General features: G+C 47.6%; 1 protein-coding gene across 1 annotated transcript in view; it reads left to right on the top strand.

The window, feature by feature from the left end:
- The window catches only part of ITGB5 (integrin subunit beta 5), a 56909-nt gene that overhangs the window by 28870 nt on the left and 7510 nt on the right, over positions 1–20529 (top strand). Inside the window, exons 9-10 of the mRNA XM_014871786.2 lie at positions 2528–2662; positions 4917–5346. Of these exons, the coding sequence (XP_014727272.1) occupies positions 2528–2662; positions 4917–5346 (565 nt within the window). The remainder of the gene's footprint in view (positions 1–2527; positions 2663–4916; positions 5347–20529) is intronic.

Genomic DNA, 20529 nt, shown 5'->3' with positions numbered 1-20529 from the left:
AGTTAATGCTGCTCTTGAGGCCCAGGAGATACTGCTAACCAAAAGCCCAGTTGTCCCAGTTTGTCCCCTTGAGGTAGGAGGGTCTTGTGGCTGAGATGCTTGGCTGGGGAGAAAGAAATGAATATTTATTCCACACTGACTTTGCAAGTGGCCTCAGTGCCATCATGTGGAAGCCTCCCTGTGCCTTGTTTTTGCAGCTGTAAGATGCATCCATGCCTCCATTTCACCACCCCTCAAGCCTTTGCAGATCAATACAAGCTGATGAAAACCATTGGGAATCCTGTGGCTGCACCACTGCTCCCTCCTCTTTGCTTGTGAGCTTTCCAGCACAGCTGGCTGGAAACCACTTGGGTGCTTAGACCAAGGTGCCCCATGGAATGAGCCCTGTGGGCTGACTGGCTGCTGAGACTGGGGTCAGTTTCTTGCCTGCTCAGGTGGGTGATGGGGTGGGCTGGGACACCCAGGATCGCTGTAGGGAGCTGGCAGCTCTGCCTGTGCCACAGTCAGCCCAGGGCCACTGGAAACCTGGCACCCACCCAGCCCGTCTCCTCTCGTAGCTTTGTTTTTTTCCTCAAATGACGGAGGAAATTCTCACTGAGGGAGATGGCTAAAATTCTGTTTTCCAGATGGGAGTGAACTTTTTTATTCCCTGTGTAAAGGAAAGTCTGAGCCTGGAGAAATCCTTCATCTGCAAAAGGGACTGTCTTCTCCTGCGGGGTGGCAGTCGCTGATGGCCTGGGCTCAGTCCCTCCCCTTCAGTGTTTTCTCCATCTCTGGTCCTTTCTCATCTGTTTCCCCTCACACATCAGACTTGCTCAGGGCTTATGTTAACTTCAAGATCGCTTTTCCCCATCTCTTCATCTTCCATTTCCCTTTTCATCTACCCAGCATGCTGTCCCCTCTCCCTCATCCCACCAGATGTGAAGCAAAAGAGAACAGGGACTGCTTTCTCCCTGCCCTTCCCCCGGATCTCAACATACCTGGGAGATGGGAAAGCTCATGGGAGGCTGTGCCCAGACACAAGGCTGGGTTTGGACTGATGAGAGCAAATAGGATACTGGCTTAAGAAGCACTTTCCTAAACCAAATCCAGGCAGGCTGTGGGAGTGTTTCTTGTTGCAACCACCAGTTGCCCTCCGTGGTGGCTGTGGTGTTGTCAGAAGACACTGGTGTGTAGCAGTGCCAAGGGGCTGATAATAATGGCACTGCATTTAGGGTAACAGCATGACTATACAGGTTTATTAAGAGGACTTGGCATCTGTGTAGGAACATAGGATGAGGCTGTGCAAGGTCATACTGAGGTGTTCTGTTTCTGGTCATGGTGTCCTGTTTTCTGCCACGCTACCCATGGGATGCTCTGGGAAAGAAGACAGGGAAGTGTATGAGTGTAGCAGCTAATTTCTACAGGATGATTTGGGGTGGAGCAGTGTCCATAAATTAATTGGCAATTGGTACACACAGCGTTCAGCCCACAGGCAATGGATGCTCTGTATGGTCCCATTTGGTATCCCATGAACAGCTTCTCTCTTACTATAGAGAGTAGAGAGATGGGAAATTATTCATTTCTTTCCTAAAGGACTATTTAGATTCACCCAGCCAAAACTCATTTATTTCCTGGCCATTTCTAGAATCACTGGCTCTTTGCTGGCTTGTGAACCTTGTTTTTGTCATCACATGTACTGGCAAGAGGTCTGAATTAGCACTTTTCCTTAATCTGGCCTCTTTGGTGAGGGCAGGGGGAAGAGGGATGGAGCTGGAAGCTGGCTGTGGATAATAAGCATATTTGTGCAAAAAACTCCATTTTGAAAAACTTCGTTGTTTTTGGACACCACCAGTATCAAAATCAGTTCCAGCCATTGGAAGAATTAAACAAAACAATGTCATTCTGAATTAACATTTATAAACTTCATTTTGTCGTGACTTAAAAAGTCTGTGTATGCAGCAAGGCAGAGAGTTGAGAAGCAGAAGAAAGGGGTAGAAGCACACCAAAACCTCACAGATGGAAAATGCTCTTCACTTTGAAAAGTTTTTTCAAAGAAAGAGATTTCTCATTAATTTTTTCCCATGGTGCTGTTTCCAGCTGATACTTATGAAAGGGTGCTTTTTGTTCAGCTTTTTCTTCTAAGAGGGGGAATACATTTTTCTGACCAGTTGGGTGAAATGAAGAAAGCAGAACAGCGTGCAGTTTCTTGTCTTCTCTGTGCTGCACAAAGTTGAAGGTTTTCTTCTTTTTCTTGTGCACCCATATGTTTCCAGTACTGGCTGCAATTTCCATTACACTTATCCTAGAGGGCATAAGCCACCTTCAGGGGTGGTAGGCAGCTCCCTGTAAATCTATTTGTGATCATCAGAAGTCTTCTGCACTGGTTGAGTCAAATTCAAATGTCAATGTGTGTGCAGGGGTGATTTATTTTCATATAGATGCAGAGATGTCCTACCCACCCTCTGGAACACCAGGAGAAGAGACTAAAGCAGAAGAAGCCCTGTCTTTGGGAACTTGATAGTTTGCTTTCTCATTGTGTTTCCAGAGTATTCGGTCCAAGGTGGAGCTCACAGTCTGGGACAGCCCTGAGGACATTGGCCTGACCTTCACTGCCACCTGCCAGGATGGGTTGTCCTATCCTGGGCTCAGGAAGTGTGGGGACCTCAAAATTGGAGACACGGTGAGTCTGCCTTTCAGTCAGTTCCCTGGAGAGGTTGTTTCACCTGCTTCCCTTGGTTGATGAGTGGTCCTGGGCAATAAAACACAGTTCTGCTAATTTTCCTCTGCTTTTCTCATGATGCTATAGAATCCCATAGAGATTGCCTCTGCTAGAATTAGTTCTTGGTGATGCAGGTCAGTCCATGGTGAGCTGTGAGGAAAGAGGGAATACAGGCATCTTGTCTACAGTACTGAGCTAAAGGTCCTGATCTGGCAGCAGGATGCAATAGTCAAAAATGGGTTTTTTTCCCTTAATCACAGATGTTCATATCACACTCTCACCTGTGAAATTCCATGGGCAGCAACCCTCCTCTCCTGTGTTCAGTTCCTAGGTTATTGGATGGCAGCACAGACTGAAATAAATGTTAACATGGCATAATCCATCCTCTGCTTTTTTAAAAGCAGTGAAGCTAAGCTTTGCTTGTTAGAATTGAGTGTTGATGCAGAGAAATGAGTTGCTGGGCTGCAGAGCTAGGGTAGGAGGGCTCAGGTCAGTGGGGAACCTCCTCCCTTTCTTCAGACTTTTGCTGTCTGAGGCCGTGGGTGTGGGTTCATTAGCAGCCTGATTGCCTTATTTGAGAAGAGTAACTCTGCAAACATACCAGAGCTCTCAGTGCTGTGGCATATAAAAATAGTTTGAAAGAGTCAACAGTAGCTGGAGTTTTACCCTGCCAAATAAGGATCATGTGAGGTGTTAAACAGGGAGGTGGCCTTGCTTTTTAAACTGAATTTACTGGGTCTTGGATAGGTGGGTAAAAGCAATCCCTGTAGCTCCTTGTTCCTATAGCAAAACTTGAATCCCCAAGGAAGCAATCTGGTGGCTGATCCCGGGCTCCCAGCTTTGGCAGGAGCAGGGGGATTGCTCCAGCTGCTGCAGTTTGTGCCATAAAGGGTCTGGCTGTGAGTGCAGCAGGGAGCTGGCACTCCTCCATTTAGGGGCACCCTGAGTGTCAAGGTGCCTGCACAGGCAGAGATGCCACAGGACTGTGGGCTCATGTACCTCCACCCCCTCTTCTCAGCTGCTTTCTGCCCCATTGCTTCCACATGGCTTGAGATTTGACTCCTGTTAAGAAAGTTTCCCCAAAGAGGATAATGCTGGCACTGGACCCTAATCTGCCAGGGTTCAGTCCTGGGGCTGTGGGTGTCAGCAGGTGAAAGGGAGCAGGATTACTCTGATCCCCTTAGCTTGCTTTTTGATCTCCTCCTCTGTAATTTGAGCTTCTATCCTAATTGCTTCAGGCCTTGGGAATGGGAGGGTGTCAAGGGAGGTTTCCTGGGGGTGCAGCTCTCCTGCCAGGGGGGCTGCTGAGTCTTCATCTGCACATCACCCCTTGACTTGTGGGACAGTGAAGTCAGTGAGAGCTTGAGGTGACCCCCAAATGTCCCCAGAGAGAAAGCATTCCTTCCTGAGGCCTAGGAAAGGGTTTCATTTCCTTGGAATAAGGTTAATCCTCCTTGCTAACTGGCAGCTCTGGGCAGTGCTGGCCAGCCCTAACAAAGAGCAGGATTAAATCAGGGGCCAAGCAAGCAACCAAAGCATGGTCTTCGTTTTCTCAAGGAGAAAATCCCTGACACTGGATTGTAGCAATATAAAACGAGTAGGGTGTGATGTATAACCATTTAATGATGTGTACAACCATTCTAAAGCCAGGCTTAATAGAAGCATCCATTAAAAATGGCCTGTGAGCAGCATGCCAAAAGCTTGGGACTGTGGGGCTGATACACATTTCCACATGCAAATCAGGAGTCCCATAAAACCTTCTAAATCCATGATCTTATAGGCACCTTGGGCTCATTGCTGTGCTAGTTAGATCTTTGATAGTGCTTGTTTTGAGAGAGTTTTCTATTTCTAATAGTATGAAAACTGGGCTATTTGCTAGAGTTTTGCCCTGTTGTTTTCATGGGAATAGGCAGGTTCCCTCCCACTTCACAGAAAGCAGTGGTGCCTGATGGGGAAAATTGCTGGGAATGGCTGACAACAGAGCGTTTTAAAATGCTTTGGTTGCCCAGCCCAGGTGGCAGGTGCCTTCGCTGGATGTGCAACTGTTTGGGTCTTTTTTGCACACCTGGGAACGAAGCTCCGATGTGTTGAGCTGGGCCCCGTTCCGTGGAATTGCTCCATGGATTTTCCCAAGGACACGTTGGGGAACACCCGCTGGGGAACACCACTGAGAGCTGCTTTGGGGCTGAACGCGTTACCTTACACCTTCCTCCAGGTTTCCTTCGAGGTGGCTGTGGAGGCACGGAGCTGCCCTGCCGAGGACACATCCCACACCTTCACCATCAAGCCGGCCGGCTTTCGGGACACGCTGGAGGTGGCCGTCACCTACAGCTGCCGGTGCGGCTGCACCGGCCACGCCGCGCCGGCCAGCGGCAAATGCAGCGGCAACGGCACCTACAGCTGCGGGCTGTGCCAGTGCCAGCCCGGCTACCTGGGGGCTCGCTGCGAGTGCCAGGAGGGGGCCAGCGGGGACCTGCACCAGGCGCTGTGCCGCGAGGCCGAGGGCAAGCCCCTGTGCAGCGGCAGGGGCGAGTGCAGCTGCAACCAGTGCCTGTGCTACGAGAGCGAGTTCGGCAACATCTACGGGCCCTTCTGCGAGTGCGACGACTTCTCCTGCGCCAGGTACAAGGGAGTCCTCTGCTCAGGTACGAGCCTCTCCTCCCTCCTGCCCTCCCTGTCCGGGCAGCCTGAAAGCTGCCCCTAAATGGGGAAGGTTGCCGGGCTGGAGCGTGCAGGGAATCTGCCTTTTCCTTTCCTTACGGGAAAAATGAGGGAGAGGTTTAAAGGCGTCCACGTGATTTTTTAAGAGCAAAAATTGCATGATCCTCATCAGAACTGGTTTATTTTCTTTATCCAGGACTAGCTCCAGTGTTGTCCCTAAAAAGAAGTTTTTACACTAGAGGGGCACGGATTAGAATAGCTATTGTGCTGGGCTTGGTGGTAATGATTTATAGAAAGTTTCTAAAGGTATTGGAGTCTGTTCAAGGTATGTATGGTTCGTGGTTATGGTTATGGTTATGCACCCAGTTTGTTAGAGGAGGAGCAGGGGATGAGGCTTTTCAGCCTTTCCTTCTTTTCCTTTGAATCTGTTACATCACTTTTGGAGAACGGTCAGTTTCCCCTGAATGTTAAAGAGACCACCTTCCTGGTATTTAATCTGGTAATTCCTCTCTGCCATCTTCAGCTTCTCTAGAATGAGGGCTGAGATTCCTAGAGGGGCTGATTTGACTCCAGCACTGGAGTCAAAGGCTCTCTCCCTGCAGGCTTGTCTGCTGCCTGGGTCCCACAGAGACTAGCAGAGTCTTGGCTTTGGTGTTATTTTGGTTAACTATGCACGTCTCTTGCACACTGATGTATTTCCCTAGGAAAGAGTAAACCAGCACTGGCCTGAATCCTCTGAGGCTTTTTTTGTGTTTTCATCTGTTGGGTTTTTCCCATGTGTGCCATCCTTCTCTGCCTAGGCAGAAAATCTTCTTTTAAAGAGGAAGTATTTGGTGTAATCTCCCTGGTGCATCACAGGTGAAAGGAAAGATTGTGTTTCAGTCTGTTACTTATTAGAGAAAAGCTGTATTAAAGATTCCTAAAGCTGTTTTATGTATGAATTTTTCTCCCACTGGGAAAACAAGTCATTCACTGGGAAAGCTGTAGCCAGTCAGCTTTGCTTAAACAAAGGTAGTAGAGTTATTTAGCTGTGTTTGCTAAAATGGTTTTAAAACCTCGTCAGTCCAAGGTCAAATAATTTACCTTGAACATAATTGCCTGGATTAGCCCCCATACATAATTCCCTCAGTTGGATCAAGGCAAAGAGTTGTTCTTTAAAATTTGCCTGCTTTCAAGCAAGTAAAATATTTCCGTAGCTGAAAACCTTGGATAAAAATTTCAAACAAGTGTAAGCTTGGAAAAAATAGTTACTTTTTATGTTTTCTCCAGGGAAGTGGTGTTTTTTTCTGCTGCTGTTTATCTTGCCCTGCATATTTCAGAGTTGGGCAGTAAGCTTTGGTTGCAAGTTTCTGGCTGTTTGAGGCAGTTGTGTTGTTTGGCGGAGAGAGGATGTTTGTGTTAATTTTCCTGTAGCCTGACTAGCGATTTTGTCACTGCTGAAGATGAGACAGGCAGTACTCTGGGTTTGGAATTGCCCTGGAGATCCCAGCTGCAGAGCAATGGGAAAGGCCAGTTCCACCCTGACAGTGACTGCCCAGACTGGGGGGTCTGTGGGGCTCTCCCTGCTGATGCATGAGTGGAAAGAGGAGTGAGAAAGCACCAAAAAAGTGTTTGAAAGTAGATGGAGGGAAAAAATTAAACTCAACTGAGAAGTAATTAGGGGAAGTACTGCCTGTGAGTTCTCCAAAAGACCACATTGCTTTGATAGCATCTTCTCACCCAAAAGGAGTATATTTAAAGCAAGCAGGACAGCAATCCTATAAAGAGAGGTTGTAAGTTACTGGTGTAGCAATTGCTGCAAGAGACCTCTGCTCAAATTTCCTTTTCAGCAGGAGGGCCAGAGCTCTGCTGCTCTGCAGGAAAGCAAGATATGTATCTTCTGTTGCACCTGCTTGCTCCTGTCCCTGTGGAGGATATCTGGTGCTGTGAATTGCAGCATAGCTGGTTTGGGATTTACTGAAGTTTTCTAAAGTAATTTAAAAGTCGTTTTAATAGCTATGAAAGAAACAAAGGGAAGGCTAAGACCAAGCAAGCTCTTTGCTCGAGGGATGGGATGGAGTCTGGCATGGCTGCATGGGGTACTTTGACTTTTTCTTTTTTTTTTTTTTTTTCATAAATTCCAGCAGTTATTATGCTAAATCTGAACTGTAGCAGGTGCTGTGCCAGTGACATAACATTTTGAGGTGGTTTTGTCAGGCCAAGAGGCTTGGGATTGACCAGCCTCCACAAGCTTGCATGGCAGGGCTATGCCCAAAGCTGCCCCTAACAAACAGCCCTCTGCTACACAAACATCACTGGGGGCTTCCAGCAGACCACCCTCTCTCCCCCCAACAACTGGGGCCTTCTTAGGAAAGACCAGGTTTTCAGATCAGCACTGAATATCTGTCCAGCAGCACGTGTAGTAGACTTGGCAGCCAGAAGAGTTAGAGTGATGCCTTGGGAGCAGGTTGATTCCCAGGGCAGTTGCTACGGTGGCTGGCTGCATTTTAGTTCCTGTGAAATGACACCCTGCCCTCACTCTGTCTTTTCCTGGGCACAGTGTCTGTCTCTGAAAGGCTCTGTCATCCCTGGGCCCTTCACTCTCTGGGAAGAGTGTAGGGGGAGACCAACAGGTTTTAGCTAACAGACCGAAAAACAGCATGTAGGGAGCTGTCATTCTGCTGCAAATTATTGTCTCTGTCCTTGCTTGGGAGTTTCTTGGCTTGAACCCAAGAAGGAAACTCATCACTGCTTGTCAAGGGTTTTATTTATACTCTTTGAATCTTCTGGTTGCGTAGGAGGCAGTCACTGCCTCTCAGTGCATTTCTGATGATTGACTGTACTTTGAACAGTGGAACCCAGCCTCAGCTTTAGCACACAGGCTGTGGTGTCCAAATCAAATACATTTACACCTGCCCCAGCTGCTGAACAAGATGATACCATGAACCTTGGAGTGCCCATCCTGGACAGAGCTGGTGAGAAAACAGCCAATCCAACCCGAGCTGAGGTTTTGGGGAGCACCAGAAGGAGAACACAATTTTCTGAGCTGAGAAGTAAAAATCCACTCAGGCAAACTGCTTTGCACCTACATGACTGTGGTTTGTGGCATGCCTCAGCTCAGAGCCCCATGAAGCCATTGCCAACCAGCACGGGCATTTCTTCCTTTTATGAACTGCAGTAAAGCTGTCCCCACTGAGTCACTGCCACGGCACAGGGGTGGGTGGCATGTTCTGCTCAGGCATCCTGTATTCCCAGTAAAAGCCACAGTGGGGTTGAAATACTCTGATATGAACTTGTTTCTTGTCTCTTGGCATTTGATCCTTTGGCTAGGGAAAAAACTCTTTAATTCTTGGGTCCATTTATAAATATTGGAGCCTCATTTTGTCAGCATTTGAGAGCAGAGATGCCTGTGGAGGAGCATTTGAGAGGAAAGAGACAGTGCTGCCTATGCTCCAGTCCTCTTGTAGTCTCCCTCATGAAGTGGTGAAGCAGATTTTGAGTGAGAGAGAATCTAAAAAAGCAGCAAGAATTTAATTCCTCTTAGTGGGAGGTTTAAAGTGCCTCCTGCATCTGTGAGGCAGGTGGGAAAAGGGAGTAATTTATAATGTGGAGTAAATGTTGATTCAAGTTGCATCCAACTCCTAGTCAATGTCACTTAGTCACTAATACGTGGCATTTGTTCTGCTGCTCCCCAAATCCAGTTAACAGCTCCAGAATGGTTATTTCAAACCATTAATCCAGCTTCTGGAGGGGCCATAGGGGATGGATTGCACAAGTGCTCTGTTCTTCCAGAAATAAAAGCAGCTGGGTTATCTGCAGCACTGTGCTCTGACAAAGCAGGCAGAGGCTTTCCAAACCCTCAAATGCTTTACTCACAGTTTTCCTTTGGGTAGAGGTTGCCTTTTTGCATTGAGATCTTTGACACATCACTCTGTCCCCTCTATTCTGAAATATGGGTGGCTGTGGGAGAGGGGCTGAAAGTCCTCCTGCCTGCAGCTGGGCTGGGGAAGGGGCAGCTGGCTGCACAACCCACAGGCTTTTGAACTCCTTGGCTGCCTGCCAGGCAGTTTGACAAAGGAGGAAACATCTCTGCCCTAATTGCATTCCTGAAGGTCCCATAAAACTAGGTGGCAGGAGGGAGGAGAGGCCCCAGTAAGGGCATCACACATTTGCCTCTAATGAAGAAAGACTGGCTTGTTGGAGGCCAAGCTTCATTAGCTTCAGTTGCTTCAGACCTACTTTTTCTTTGATGGGTAAAATGGCATCATATGGATCTCTAAAGAAATTTCCCCTTACCCACCAGCACTGTTCCCCACTCCCTGTGTGAGTGTCATTTGTGTTCTCTTCAGCCCAGGACTCTGGTTGTGCACAGGCACATCACTAATTACAGAAGAGCACTCATCATGCTGCAGCCATTCTTCTGCCTAAAACACAAAAGATCTCGTCCTGAAAATCCAAACTGTCTGAGCAACACAGCAGCTACTCATGGTGGTCCAGGTCTTTTGTGGTTTCTCTTCTTAATTTTTTTTTTTAGAATTGGACAATAGATCAGATTTATAAACAGTTTTACATCTGTAAATGAAGATCTTCAACGTCTCTCTAGCTTGTAAGCAGCTGTGAGCATCTGAACTGGTTATGGTGACTAAAAGTCTTGGCTGGCTAAAGCACAGAATGATGGTGATGCCTTGGAGCACAGGAGCTGGTCTGGCCTCCCTTACCAGCACAGGGCTTCCAGTGACACAGAAAACTCAGGTCAGCAGTAAAGTATCAGGTGCCAAATCTGCAAGTACGTGTAAGTGCCATCACTTCTGAGATGGGCTGTGGGAAGACACAGCTCATTGAAAATTCAGGGTTTATTTTGGAGAGAATAGCCAAGCTGATGTGCGATGTGACTCCAGCTGCCCTGCAGAAACCACTTCAAAAACTGCTGAGTTCGTTCCTAAGTATTTACTTCGGAATGCTTCCCCTCTTGGTTTTAGTAAATGGGGAAGCTCAGGGAGGTTTTAGCCTGTACTAAGGCCCAGGGAGATAAGGATTTTTGTTTTGTTTTGTTTTAACACAGCCTCAAATTAGAAACCTCACTCGTGCTTTTGCAGTTTATTTTTGCTGTACCCTGTCCAAAACACATTTAGTAGCCAGTGGGATGATGGCTCATTGCCAATGCCCCAGTTTCTGGTCCTGCATTACAGCCCCATGCTTTGAGAGTAGCCCTTGGGTTCGATTCCCCTGCTGGTATCTCCACCTTGGGAATTTGGTTGGGATCTGTTACTATACAAATCACTGTGCCCATCGTCTGGAAATAGACTTTCTTCCACATGTACTTTTGTAGTTACTCTTCACCTACCCAGTGGTGAATAAAACAACTGTCCTGGGTGGTAATAGTAATAACTGCCTCTTGGATGGAGGATGCTGGTGTGCATCTGAAAGCTCAGATGTGAGAATAAAGGTGATCCACATCTTTCAGAAACACAACGGCATTTTATTTTTGGTCTTCGTTCTCTTCATTCCTAATGCCTAAATTTTTACCAGAAGCTGCTGTTACGAAAGAAATGGGTAGTATTTGATTTATTAACCTCTGAGGTGCAGATGATGTTTGCGTGTGGTTTGAGGAGGAAGGAGAGCTTCTTTTGTCCCCACTGTGCTGTGGCTGTATTATTGACAAATGTGCCCCTGCCAGAAGGGAAGAGGATGGTCTGTGGCAGAAAGAAGAGAGAGAACAGAGCCTAAACCACACCTGCAATGGTTCCTTTTAAGTCACGTCAAATGCTGTTATCTGTAGGTTTTTCTGAGCACTGCCTAGTAAAAGAGAACCTGAAGGGGAGAGACAAAAGGACCATATAAATATGGAAGTTAAAAATAATCCTTTGGCTGTTGCTAAGTGCTAGTGCAGCTGTGAGCCAGGCAGCTGCAGAGAGATGCAGCTCCATCTCTGGGGCAGCTGCCCTGCAGGTCAGTCCCTCTCTGCTTCCCATGTGGGAGGAGGATGGGGAGCACACATCTACCAGCATATTTGAGGGTTATTTTGGTGACAGAGGGTGCAGTGTCAGCTCGGGTTACTGTGCTGTAACCTCACAGTCCCAGTTACTTTGTGAGTAGTCCCAGTCACTTTGTGAGTAGTCCCAGTCATTAGCAGCAAGCTGGGGGCTCAGGGGTTAGTGGCTGCGGGTGCTGTTGGTGTGCAGGGCATGGGAGGGTGGTTTGGGCTGAGCAGAACCAAGTAAAGTCCTCTGAAACAAAACCCTGTGTCATTAGGGTGTCGTAGCACTGCAAATGCCCCTTTTCCCACTAAAGAGCAGGGTAGGAGACAGGGAGCTGAAGACAAGCTGAGTCTGGGCTAGAAGACACAGCAGTCTGTGTATGTGGTCACACTGTGTGGGGCACAGGGTGCCTATGGCTCCTTGGCACCCCACAAACCTGGTTTCAGGCACCTAGAGGTCTCTTGCCTACAGTGTCACTTGCAGAGCCCAGGAGACCTTATGCCCCGAACAGACAAGGAGATGGCACTGCTGTAACATCTCTCTTTTACAGTGTGGTCAAAACTAAGACTGCATGTTTATCTTCGAGCTTCCTAAAGACCTTTCTCCTCAGTGCATTCCCATTTGGCCTTTGCTTTTATCACCTGCAGGAGCTGCTCAGCCAAAGGTCCTGTGCTGAGATGTCTGTATGCCAGAGAATAAATGGATAAAACAAGATAATCCCCCTGAATAAGAAGGAAAAATAAACCTCTGACTTGCTGTGTCCCATAGCTGTGGGGAACTGAGGCCAGAGCACCTGTGCCTGGTGTCACTGTGGGTGGGCATCCCCTCTCCAGCTTACATCCCTCCTCCACCTGTGAAACAGTTTGGCTCCAGGAAGAATAGACTACAAACATTTAATGAGAAACAAATCAAATGGGGCACCTCTGCTGTCCTCTTCCTTTCCTGGGGTTAAACTGCAAAGCTATTCTACTGGTTCTCATCACATGGATTGCTATAAAGAAATGGAAGGTTGAGGTCAGCTCCATTTATTCCCATCCAGTGGGTCAGCCTAAAAAAATAAGTAAAGACCAGGTCAGCTGGAGCAGGCAGGGCTAAGGACTGTGGTGGGGAAGAGCAGTCAGCTGAATCCACCTTCCTCCTGCCCAGATTGATGCCACTCTTGCCCTGCTTACAAGCTCCTTGCAGGTGCTGTTTGGTTGTGTCTAATATTATTTTGCTGCATGATGTCTACATCCCAAATCAGGAAAAATGCCTTTTTTTTTTTTTTTTTTTTTTTTTGGTTAGTGTGTTTTTATAAATGTGTGTTTTATAAATCTTTTCTGGGGCCAGCATTGAACTGCTGGTATTCCTGCATTCCTGCTTGCCCTCCTGCAGAGCTTGGGGCTTGCCCTGCTGTTGCAGCATTTTGGAGCATCAGAAGGTGATTGCTCAAGCAGTGATTTAGAAAACATTTTCACAGGTGAGGAAGGAACTGTGGAGGCACCTGCTGCTGCTGACACATGTGGGATGTTGGCTTTTAGGCCTTGTTCTGGCAGAGAGAACTGGTGTCTGAGCCCTGGGGTCATCCCGGGCTGCTTCCTGTGGTGCCTTGGGTCTGACCATGCTTTGCAGTGAGCTCTGAGAGCAACACTTGAAACCTCTCAGCCTTCAGTGTGGAGTGTCGTTGAGAAAGTCTGCTCTTCACACAGTGTGAAGAGGAGCAGAAACTACAGGGACACGTCTGGGACACACTTACCTAACGCTGTGGGCAGCCTGCCGTGCTCTGTGCTTGCATCATGTGCTTTGCTGTGCCAGGGTGGCACCTTCTGTGCAGGGAAGGCTCATTTGAGGGCAGGGACACCCACCCCTGAGCTCCCAGATGATTTGAAAGGCTGTAGAGAGATTTCACCCTTGAGTGTGTGACTGGCTGCCTGGAAGTATCGTTCCTCTGTAGAAGTGTTTAATTTTTTCCTTATAGGCAAAGGGTTCCTGAGCATTGGCCAGGACCAAATTCAGCAGGGTGTCCCATGGTGTTCTGGGTGTCCTCATCTCCAGGAGCTGTGGCTCACAGTCACAATAAGGAGGGGAGGCTGAGAGCTACATGGGAGGTGTTTGCATTCCAAATTTCATCTTCATGAAGTCTGGCACACAGATCCTCAGTGGCCTTTCAGAGGAGCGTGGGGCTGATTCAGTGCATGTGTTTACTCACATCTCCAGTCCTTGGGTGGCTCCTGAAACCGCTTCCTCCCAGGGCATCATTTCCTTTCTTCCCCAATCTCTCTGGTCTTCTTCTTCCTCTCCGAGTTTATTTTTTCCTCTTTTACCTGGTTTCTCTTCTCTTTTCACTTCAATACTGAGTCATGTGTCCCTGTCCTCCAAGACCGTGTGCCTCCCCATCCTTCTCCATGCCTTTTCAAAAGGCTGAAGATCCCAGAGTTCAAATGGCCTCTGGGCTGGCACAAAGAGCATGGGGTGACCCTTGTCTGCTGGCTGTGACCTGTGAAAGCATGGCCAGTGCTTGTAGCTGTAATGTAAAATGCCTGGTCCCCCCTCTAATTGCACTGCTAACAACCCCCGTGCTGTGCTTCAGGTCAGAGGTGGCTGCAGGTCAGTGCAGCTGGATGGTTCTTTGCTACAATGCTCTGTGCTCCATGAATATGCTCCTCTAGATTTCTTTCACAGCAATTAAATGCTGTATTTGTTATTACACCACCAGGCATTAGCATTACATTGTTGCCTGTTAAATATTATTGATTATTGTGGAGTTGGACTCTCTGGTCCTTATGGGTCCCTTCCGACCTGAGATATTTGATGATCTTTGCATGGATTTCTCACAAGAACACAAATGATGAATCTATTTTGGTTTGTGCACAGTGCTGTGTTTATTCCGTTTGTTCCTGCCAGCAGGCATACCCTACCTGCCCCACCTTGCTCACACCAGGGGTATATGTTGGTTTTTCACTGAAACAGCAACGAGGTTGGACATTTCTCTCCCCAAGTGTATCGAGTGCTGCTCTCCCAGAGTCTCTATTCCTGGCACGAAAGGGCAAAGCTGCTCTTTGTTACCCCTCCTTTCTCCCTGCCCAGGCTCTTATTGCTGTCCAAGCCTTGCAGCTCTCCCCAAATCTGGCAGCAGCTCCTTGAGGGCCAACCCGCACAGAGCGCTGCTGTTCCTGCCTCTTTTCACTGCAGTTTCTCCTTGTCCCTGAGCAGACCTTTAGCAAGTGTTAATGCATGCTAATGAGACATTAAATACCCAGGCAGAATTAAAGAATACAGGGGTGATGTCTTTGACATGTTTATGGGAGCCAGAGCTCCGTCCTTGGAGCTCTGCTCTTAAAGTGGCACAACTTGTGGGTTACAACCAGAGGTGTCATCTGAAGATTCATGCACATACCCAAACCCCCTGTCCTGTGCAGCTGCCCCCTCCCAGGGCCAAAAGCTCCATAAAAAGCTCAAAAAAAAGCCCTATCAAGATGAACTCAGAAAATAAAGCTGAGATGGTCTTAGAACAAACTTGCTTTAAATGCTCTATTGGCCAGCATCTTGGTGAGTTTGGTGTCTGAGTTTGGTCTCTCTAGTGCTAGTCATTGACAGAAATGCACATTTGGAAATGAATGTTGTATTTGGGGCTTAAAGGCAGATAGCAGGTGGAATTCCTAGTCTGTGCATTTCTTGTTGACATGCACTGACAAACTGTGAATTTTGCTCAGTTTCATTTTAAAAATTTAGCTTAAGTAATTGACCTGAAAGGGAAGTGCAGCACAGCCGGTGTACATTCATTCATTCTTTCTGCTTTTTTTTTCTCTGTCTTATTTAGAGTGATATTCTGACTTTTTCCAGTACTTTGTTAAGGGAGAAATCTGTTACAAAACCATGAACCCTTGGTGAACTTGCACCAAATTATGTGTTTGCATACAAACACAGCACTGGACAAGCCTTCTAAGGCACTGCTTTTTGCAGAGAAGGGTGATAAAGCCAAGGATGAGCACATGCCCAGAGTGGTGGGATGGTATTTGGGCCCATGGTTCAAAGGAAACCAGCACATCCATCCCACCTGCCTCCACTTGGGATGAAGATCTGTGCCTCTGGGAGGATCTGGCACCAGCCCGTGCCCCGTAGCTCTCCCTGCATCAGTAACAGTTGGCAGCAGGACCTGAAAGCTCCAATTCCCTGCTCTGGGTCTCCGTCCAAAAGGCCACATGTGGCAGGCTTGGCTGAGGAGCTAATGTAAGTAGAAGTCAAGGATTTGCGGAGTGCTGAGCTTACTTGGAAAAAAAAAAAAAAAAAAAAAACGGAAGGCTTTATTTTAAGAAATGCATCTTTAGATCTCTTTCAGGAAATGACTTCAATGACTTCTCACTGCCCATTTTAGCTTTCTGATGGATCATCAGCTGTATCTCGTGGTTGCATTTCATCCCCACTTCTTTAGTAGAGAGAAGGAAAATGAGGAAAGGCTGGCCAGGGCTGCCGCAGGAAATCCGCCTGCCCCGGATAGTTTTCAGCTGCCTTCGTGAAAAAGCAGTTTCCAAAACCATGTCTGCCTTGCCTAGTTCTCACTGAACCCAAAGTGAGAAACTGGAGCTCTGAGGGGGATTTTTGTAATGGTAGTGCTGCACTGTGGGGGATGCTGGCTGATGATGTCCAGCTGGTGATGGGACTTTTACCCATGATAATTGTGGTACCAAGTAGCAGCTCGAGCCTGCATTTATTCCTTCACCTTTGGTTTCATTAGTCTGCATCTCCAGTGCTATTTTTGATGATTGGTGAGCCCAGTGCTGGAAATGAAATCTTGGTTATATAAATATCCATTGCAATGGGAAGATGCACAGATCCACAGTGTCTGGTAAACAACGTCCAGAAAAGCACTATTTACTTCTTACTAACTTATTAGTATTTGTTTTGCTGCTTCAGTATTGCGTTGTGGATAAATGAGTGTGGGCAAGCTCTGCTCTGGTGTGAGGGGAGGGAGTTAGATGAATTTCAGGTTACGCAGAAACCTTGGACCTTTGACATTTTTCTGTCTATGTTTATGTAGACGCCTTCTTAGCACAAGGAGGTTGTTATGCTCCACGGGCTCCAGGGGTTGGGGATGTCCCTGCCAACCTGCCACCCTTGTTTTCCCTGTTGGACTGGCATCACCCAGGGGGTGGATCCTAAACCCATCCCCGCTGTTTAAAATTTCTGGAGCTCTCCCCAAGTCCCAGGGGGTGCTGACCATCTGGCAGTGCCATGAGCCTGAGCTGTGCCCTGGGCAGGCTGCCTGGCCTGGCCCTGCCTGGCCTCTTGATGTGCAGAGCCGGCTGCTTTGAGCCATGGAAAGAAATTACTAGGGAAGTTGATGATTTATTTACAGTGCCTAAGCAGGCACTGTATTTTGCCCTAGTCCTTTCCCAAATGAAAAGCCCTATGTTTTCTATGTGTTCCAAGCCTTTTCTGCTGCCCTTCTTCCTCCCACTCAAAATGTGCTGTTCACAGAGCCTTCCCCCAGACATTGAGCACTTTTGCTGAGAGATTGGCTGGTCTGGTAAAACACTGGTGCTCAAGCAGTGCCCTCTATTAGTAGGGTTTGACTTCTCTCTTAAGCAGATGGTTTTGATCCATGGTTGTGGAATCCTTCTGCACTGGGGCTCTCTGAGCAATGGGCACAGCAGCCAGGGCTTGTTAAAGGGATGACACTGGAGAATCTGGAAATTGCTTGCCATAACTTATTCCTCTTTGTTGTTTTTCCTATGGGTTTTTTTTCTATTTCAGACCAGTTGTTCAAATAACCAAAAATTACAAAAGCACATCCTTTTGGAAATCCTGACCCAAAGTCTGGATGTGAGCACTGAGGCACAAAATAAGTGGCTTGATTTAATGGGAACAAAATACAATATCATCTTTCTCCTCCTGAGTGCTCAGAAACCACTAAACTGGCTTTAAAATCATGACTTGTTTTTCTTGTATGTTAGGCACATATTTTCTTGTATATCAGTTTAATATTCTAGAAGATGGGGAAAAAAGGAGTGTTGGAGGAGGTTTGTTTTCAAACCTTTTCTACCTCTCCATAAAAGCTAGGATCATGTTTTTTCTTTCAAAAGAAAGCTGGTATTTTTTGCATGACTTTGTCATCCCCAGAACTAGGAGGCTTTAGGAAGACCACCTTCTATGAAATCCCCAGTAACAGAGCTTTTAGTGCACTGAGTTTCAGACGTCATGGCAGTTCCTAAAAGGCACGCAGTTATCGTGGAGGGCAGAGGGGCTGTCCTGCCCAGCAGGGTCACAGCCTGCTGTCAGGAAGCCTGGAATAAAATCAGAGTCAGAGGCTGGAAGCTTCCCCAGAAGCTGCTGTCCTGATTTGGGAATGACCCTGGTTAGGAACAGGGAGAGCAGCGCTGGTGTGTGGGTGCCAAGCCGGGTTTGTCCAGGATGAGGACAGGCAGGATTTGGCCCTGGGGGCAGCTGGGGGGACAGGCAGAGGCAGCTGGGGTGAAATGAGGATGGTTGGATGTCCTGGCAAAAACTGCCTGAGTGAGATGTGCAGCCCAGCCGGGGCACAGCAGTGGGATTGGGATGTGTTTTGGGTTGAGGAGAGAGATGGAAGCACCAGCTGGGCTGTGAGTCTCTGCCCACTCTGGTGCCCTCCTTGGGAAGAATGTGTCTAAGCAGCAGTGTACCCCGTGGCTCCTGCCCTGATGGATCCCAGACTAGTCAAGCTCAGTCTAGGGACTGCTCTCCCCTCACAAAAGCATTGCTTTCCTCTGCACACCCTCCCAGCAGGTTTCTGCAGCCTCCTGACATGTGTTTTGTGTTAGCCCCCTCGAAGGTCAGGAGCTGGCTGGAAAGTATGTTATCAAATTCAGAGGGAGCATTTCATTTCCTAGTTAGATCTGGATCTTTTAAACTTCTAAGCTTGTCTCATTTCAAAGATGGGAACAGAAGAAAACATCTCTTATTATGTTTGGAGAATATAATTAATGTATTTTGGCTTCACAAACCAGCTTTAACAGAGAATGTACAAACTCAAAGGGTTCAAGGGGGTTAAAGTTCAGGGTGATGTCCTGCACCACGAGACTGCTGCTGGTGCAGGGGTGTCTTGAAACACTCCCTCCTTGAGGACATATTGCCTTGGAAATGAAACTGGGAAGTGAAACTGGGTTCATCATGGGCACAGTGGTGGAAAGTTTCCTGCAGGCACAATGGCACAGAGACTACTTAGCCACATCAGCACTGTGTGACTGCGGGAGAGCTGGGACTGGGAACAGGCAGCATGCTGTGCTGCAAAATGTGAGTACTGGGTAACACTCTGCAAACCACAGCTCTGGGTCACTGTCACCAAAAGCCTCACTGCCACTTTGCCTTGGGACTCCTCTCAGTTTGTGTCCCAGGCACAGGGAGAGGATGGAGTGCATTCCCACCTCTGGTACTCCAAGTGAGACAACTCTTATTATGCCCATATGAAACACAAACGTTTCTCATTCACTGAGTTTCTCCAGTCTTCAGGCTGTGTGGGAGATGGATGGCACCAGAAGTGTAGCTCATGATGCTTGCAGGAGTGGCCACTCTTTCAGGCTGATGGAAGCAGTGAAGATTGTGACATTTTTGCCATTGAAGGTTAAGATGGAAATTCCTGCTCTTGGCACATTGACCATGGTGAGCTTCAGCCAGTGACTTCTTGCACACTAAGCCATTATGGCCAAGGCAGGAAACACATGTCAACGTGTTTTGATATTTTAAGCTCACACCCCATACTTAGTAACCCTCATACAGAATGGCTTTTTCTTCATCTCCATCAATAAACAAACCCACATCCTTTAAGATGCTGTTTCTGAAGTTTTCCAATCACAGTGGTTTAATAGGATGCATGATTTGCAAATGGTCATTTCCCTTCCCCAGGACAGTAATTTCAGGCTCCACCTCCAGCCTGCCAGGGGCTGGAAGGGATGTGCAGTCTTTCTAGCCTCCTATCATCTGACTCTGATGCCTTTTAAAATGGAACCATTTTATGGTCCAAGACAGATTTCCTCTGGAGCCACATCTTGTGCTGCATTCTGTGGTGTCCTAGGAGAACTGAGGAATGATATGAATACCATCAGCTTGCTTCTCTTGGCCCTCACAGTTCAAATTCAAGCCTGAGCACATTTACTAATTGCCAGCTGCTTTGGATTCCTTGAAGTAGTGCCATTTAAGAAAACCATAGTTGATAGCTAATTTGGACACATGCATTGCCATGGAAGCACCAAACCTGCTGCGTGTGAGAGCCCAATCATCTGAATTAATTGGGAATAAAAGCCAGACACCCTATTTGGTTTGTTTGTGAAGTGGTAGTCCTGGGAGTCCCCACTCAGCTGCCCCCTAAACAGCAGCAGTTGTGGATGTAGCTGAGCCCATGGGCTTGAACTCAAAGCTTTTTGTCTGGGGAGAAAGGCCAAGGCTGTCATTGTGAAGGTGAGCAGAGCAAGGAATTTTAATCTCCATCAGGTGTAGGCACAGAAGGAGGTCACCCCTAGAGATCTTGTAAACATAATCTCCTTTGTCCAGTAATGTTTGAATATGCAGGCTGGATCCAAAGCAAATGGTGGGAATGCAGAAGAGGCTGTAGAAGGACAGCTTGTGATGTGCTGGGATATATGAGATGCCTCGTAAAACAGAAGGTGCTCCTGTGACTTTTGGCAAGGGATATAGCTTGGCAATCCACAGCCTCTGGTAATCTTGGCACGGTGGGAGAGGCAGGAAGATCCGTGGGTTTGTGTCGATGAAAGGAGCGTGTATATAATTCATCATGTCTGGGGTGCTCGAGGCTCTTTCCAGTGGAAAAGCTGAGCTGTAATTAGGTTGCCGATGAGCCTTGTACACAAACCCTTCAGCTCTATAAACTGTGCCTGCAAAGGCATCCCTGCTCCTAGGGATTGGCCACGGAAGAATTTGAGCAGTCTGTAGCAGATGGACGCCTCTCTGAAGCCAGCTGCTCAGTGGACAGCCACTCCACTTACTGTCACTGACAGCCTTAGAACCTGTTGACTTTCTCAGCCCTTCACTAAACTCCATAGCTCCAAGGGAGTGATTCAGTGGAGGAGAGCCCTTACTGGGTTGGTTTCTTCATCCATTTCTGCTGTGAGCTGCCCTGAGCTACTCCCTGGGGGGGGACTCAGCTGGTCCCAGCAACCTCCATGGCTCTGGCTGGGATACAGGTGTTGTTTGGACACAGGAAATAAATGCTTGTTGATACAATTTTTTTCAGCGTTTTAA

Source organism: Sturnus vulgaris, chromosome 7 (genome assembly GCF_052056855.1).
Source record: "Sturnus vulgaris isolate bStuVul1 chromosome 7, bStuVul1.hap1, whole genome shotgun sequence".
NCBI lineage: Eukaryota > Metazoa > Chordata > Aves > Passeriformes > Sturnidae > Sturnus > Sturnus vulgaris.
Note: the sequence above shows the minus strand (reverse complement) of the source record. Positions and strands in the feature narration are given on the sequence as shown.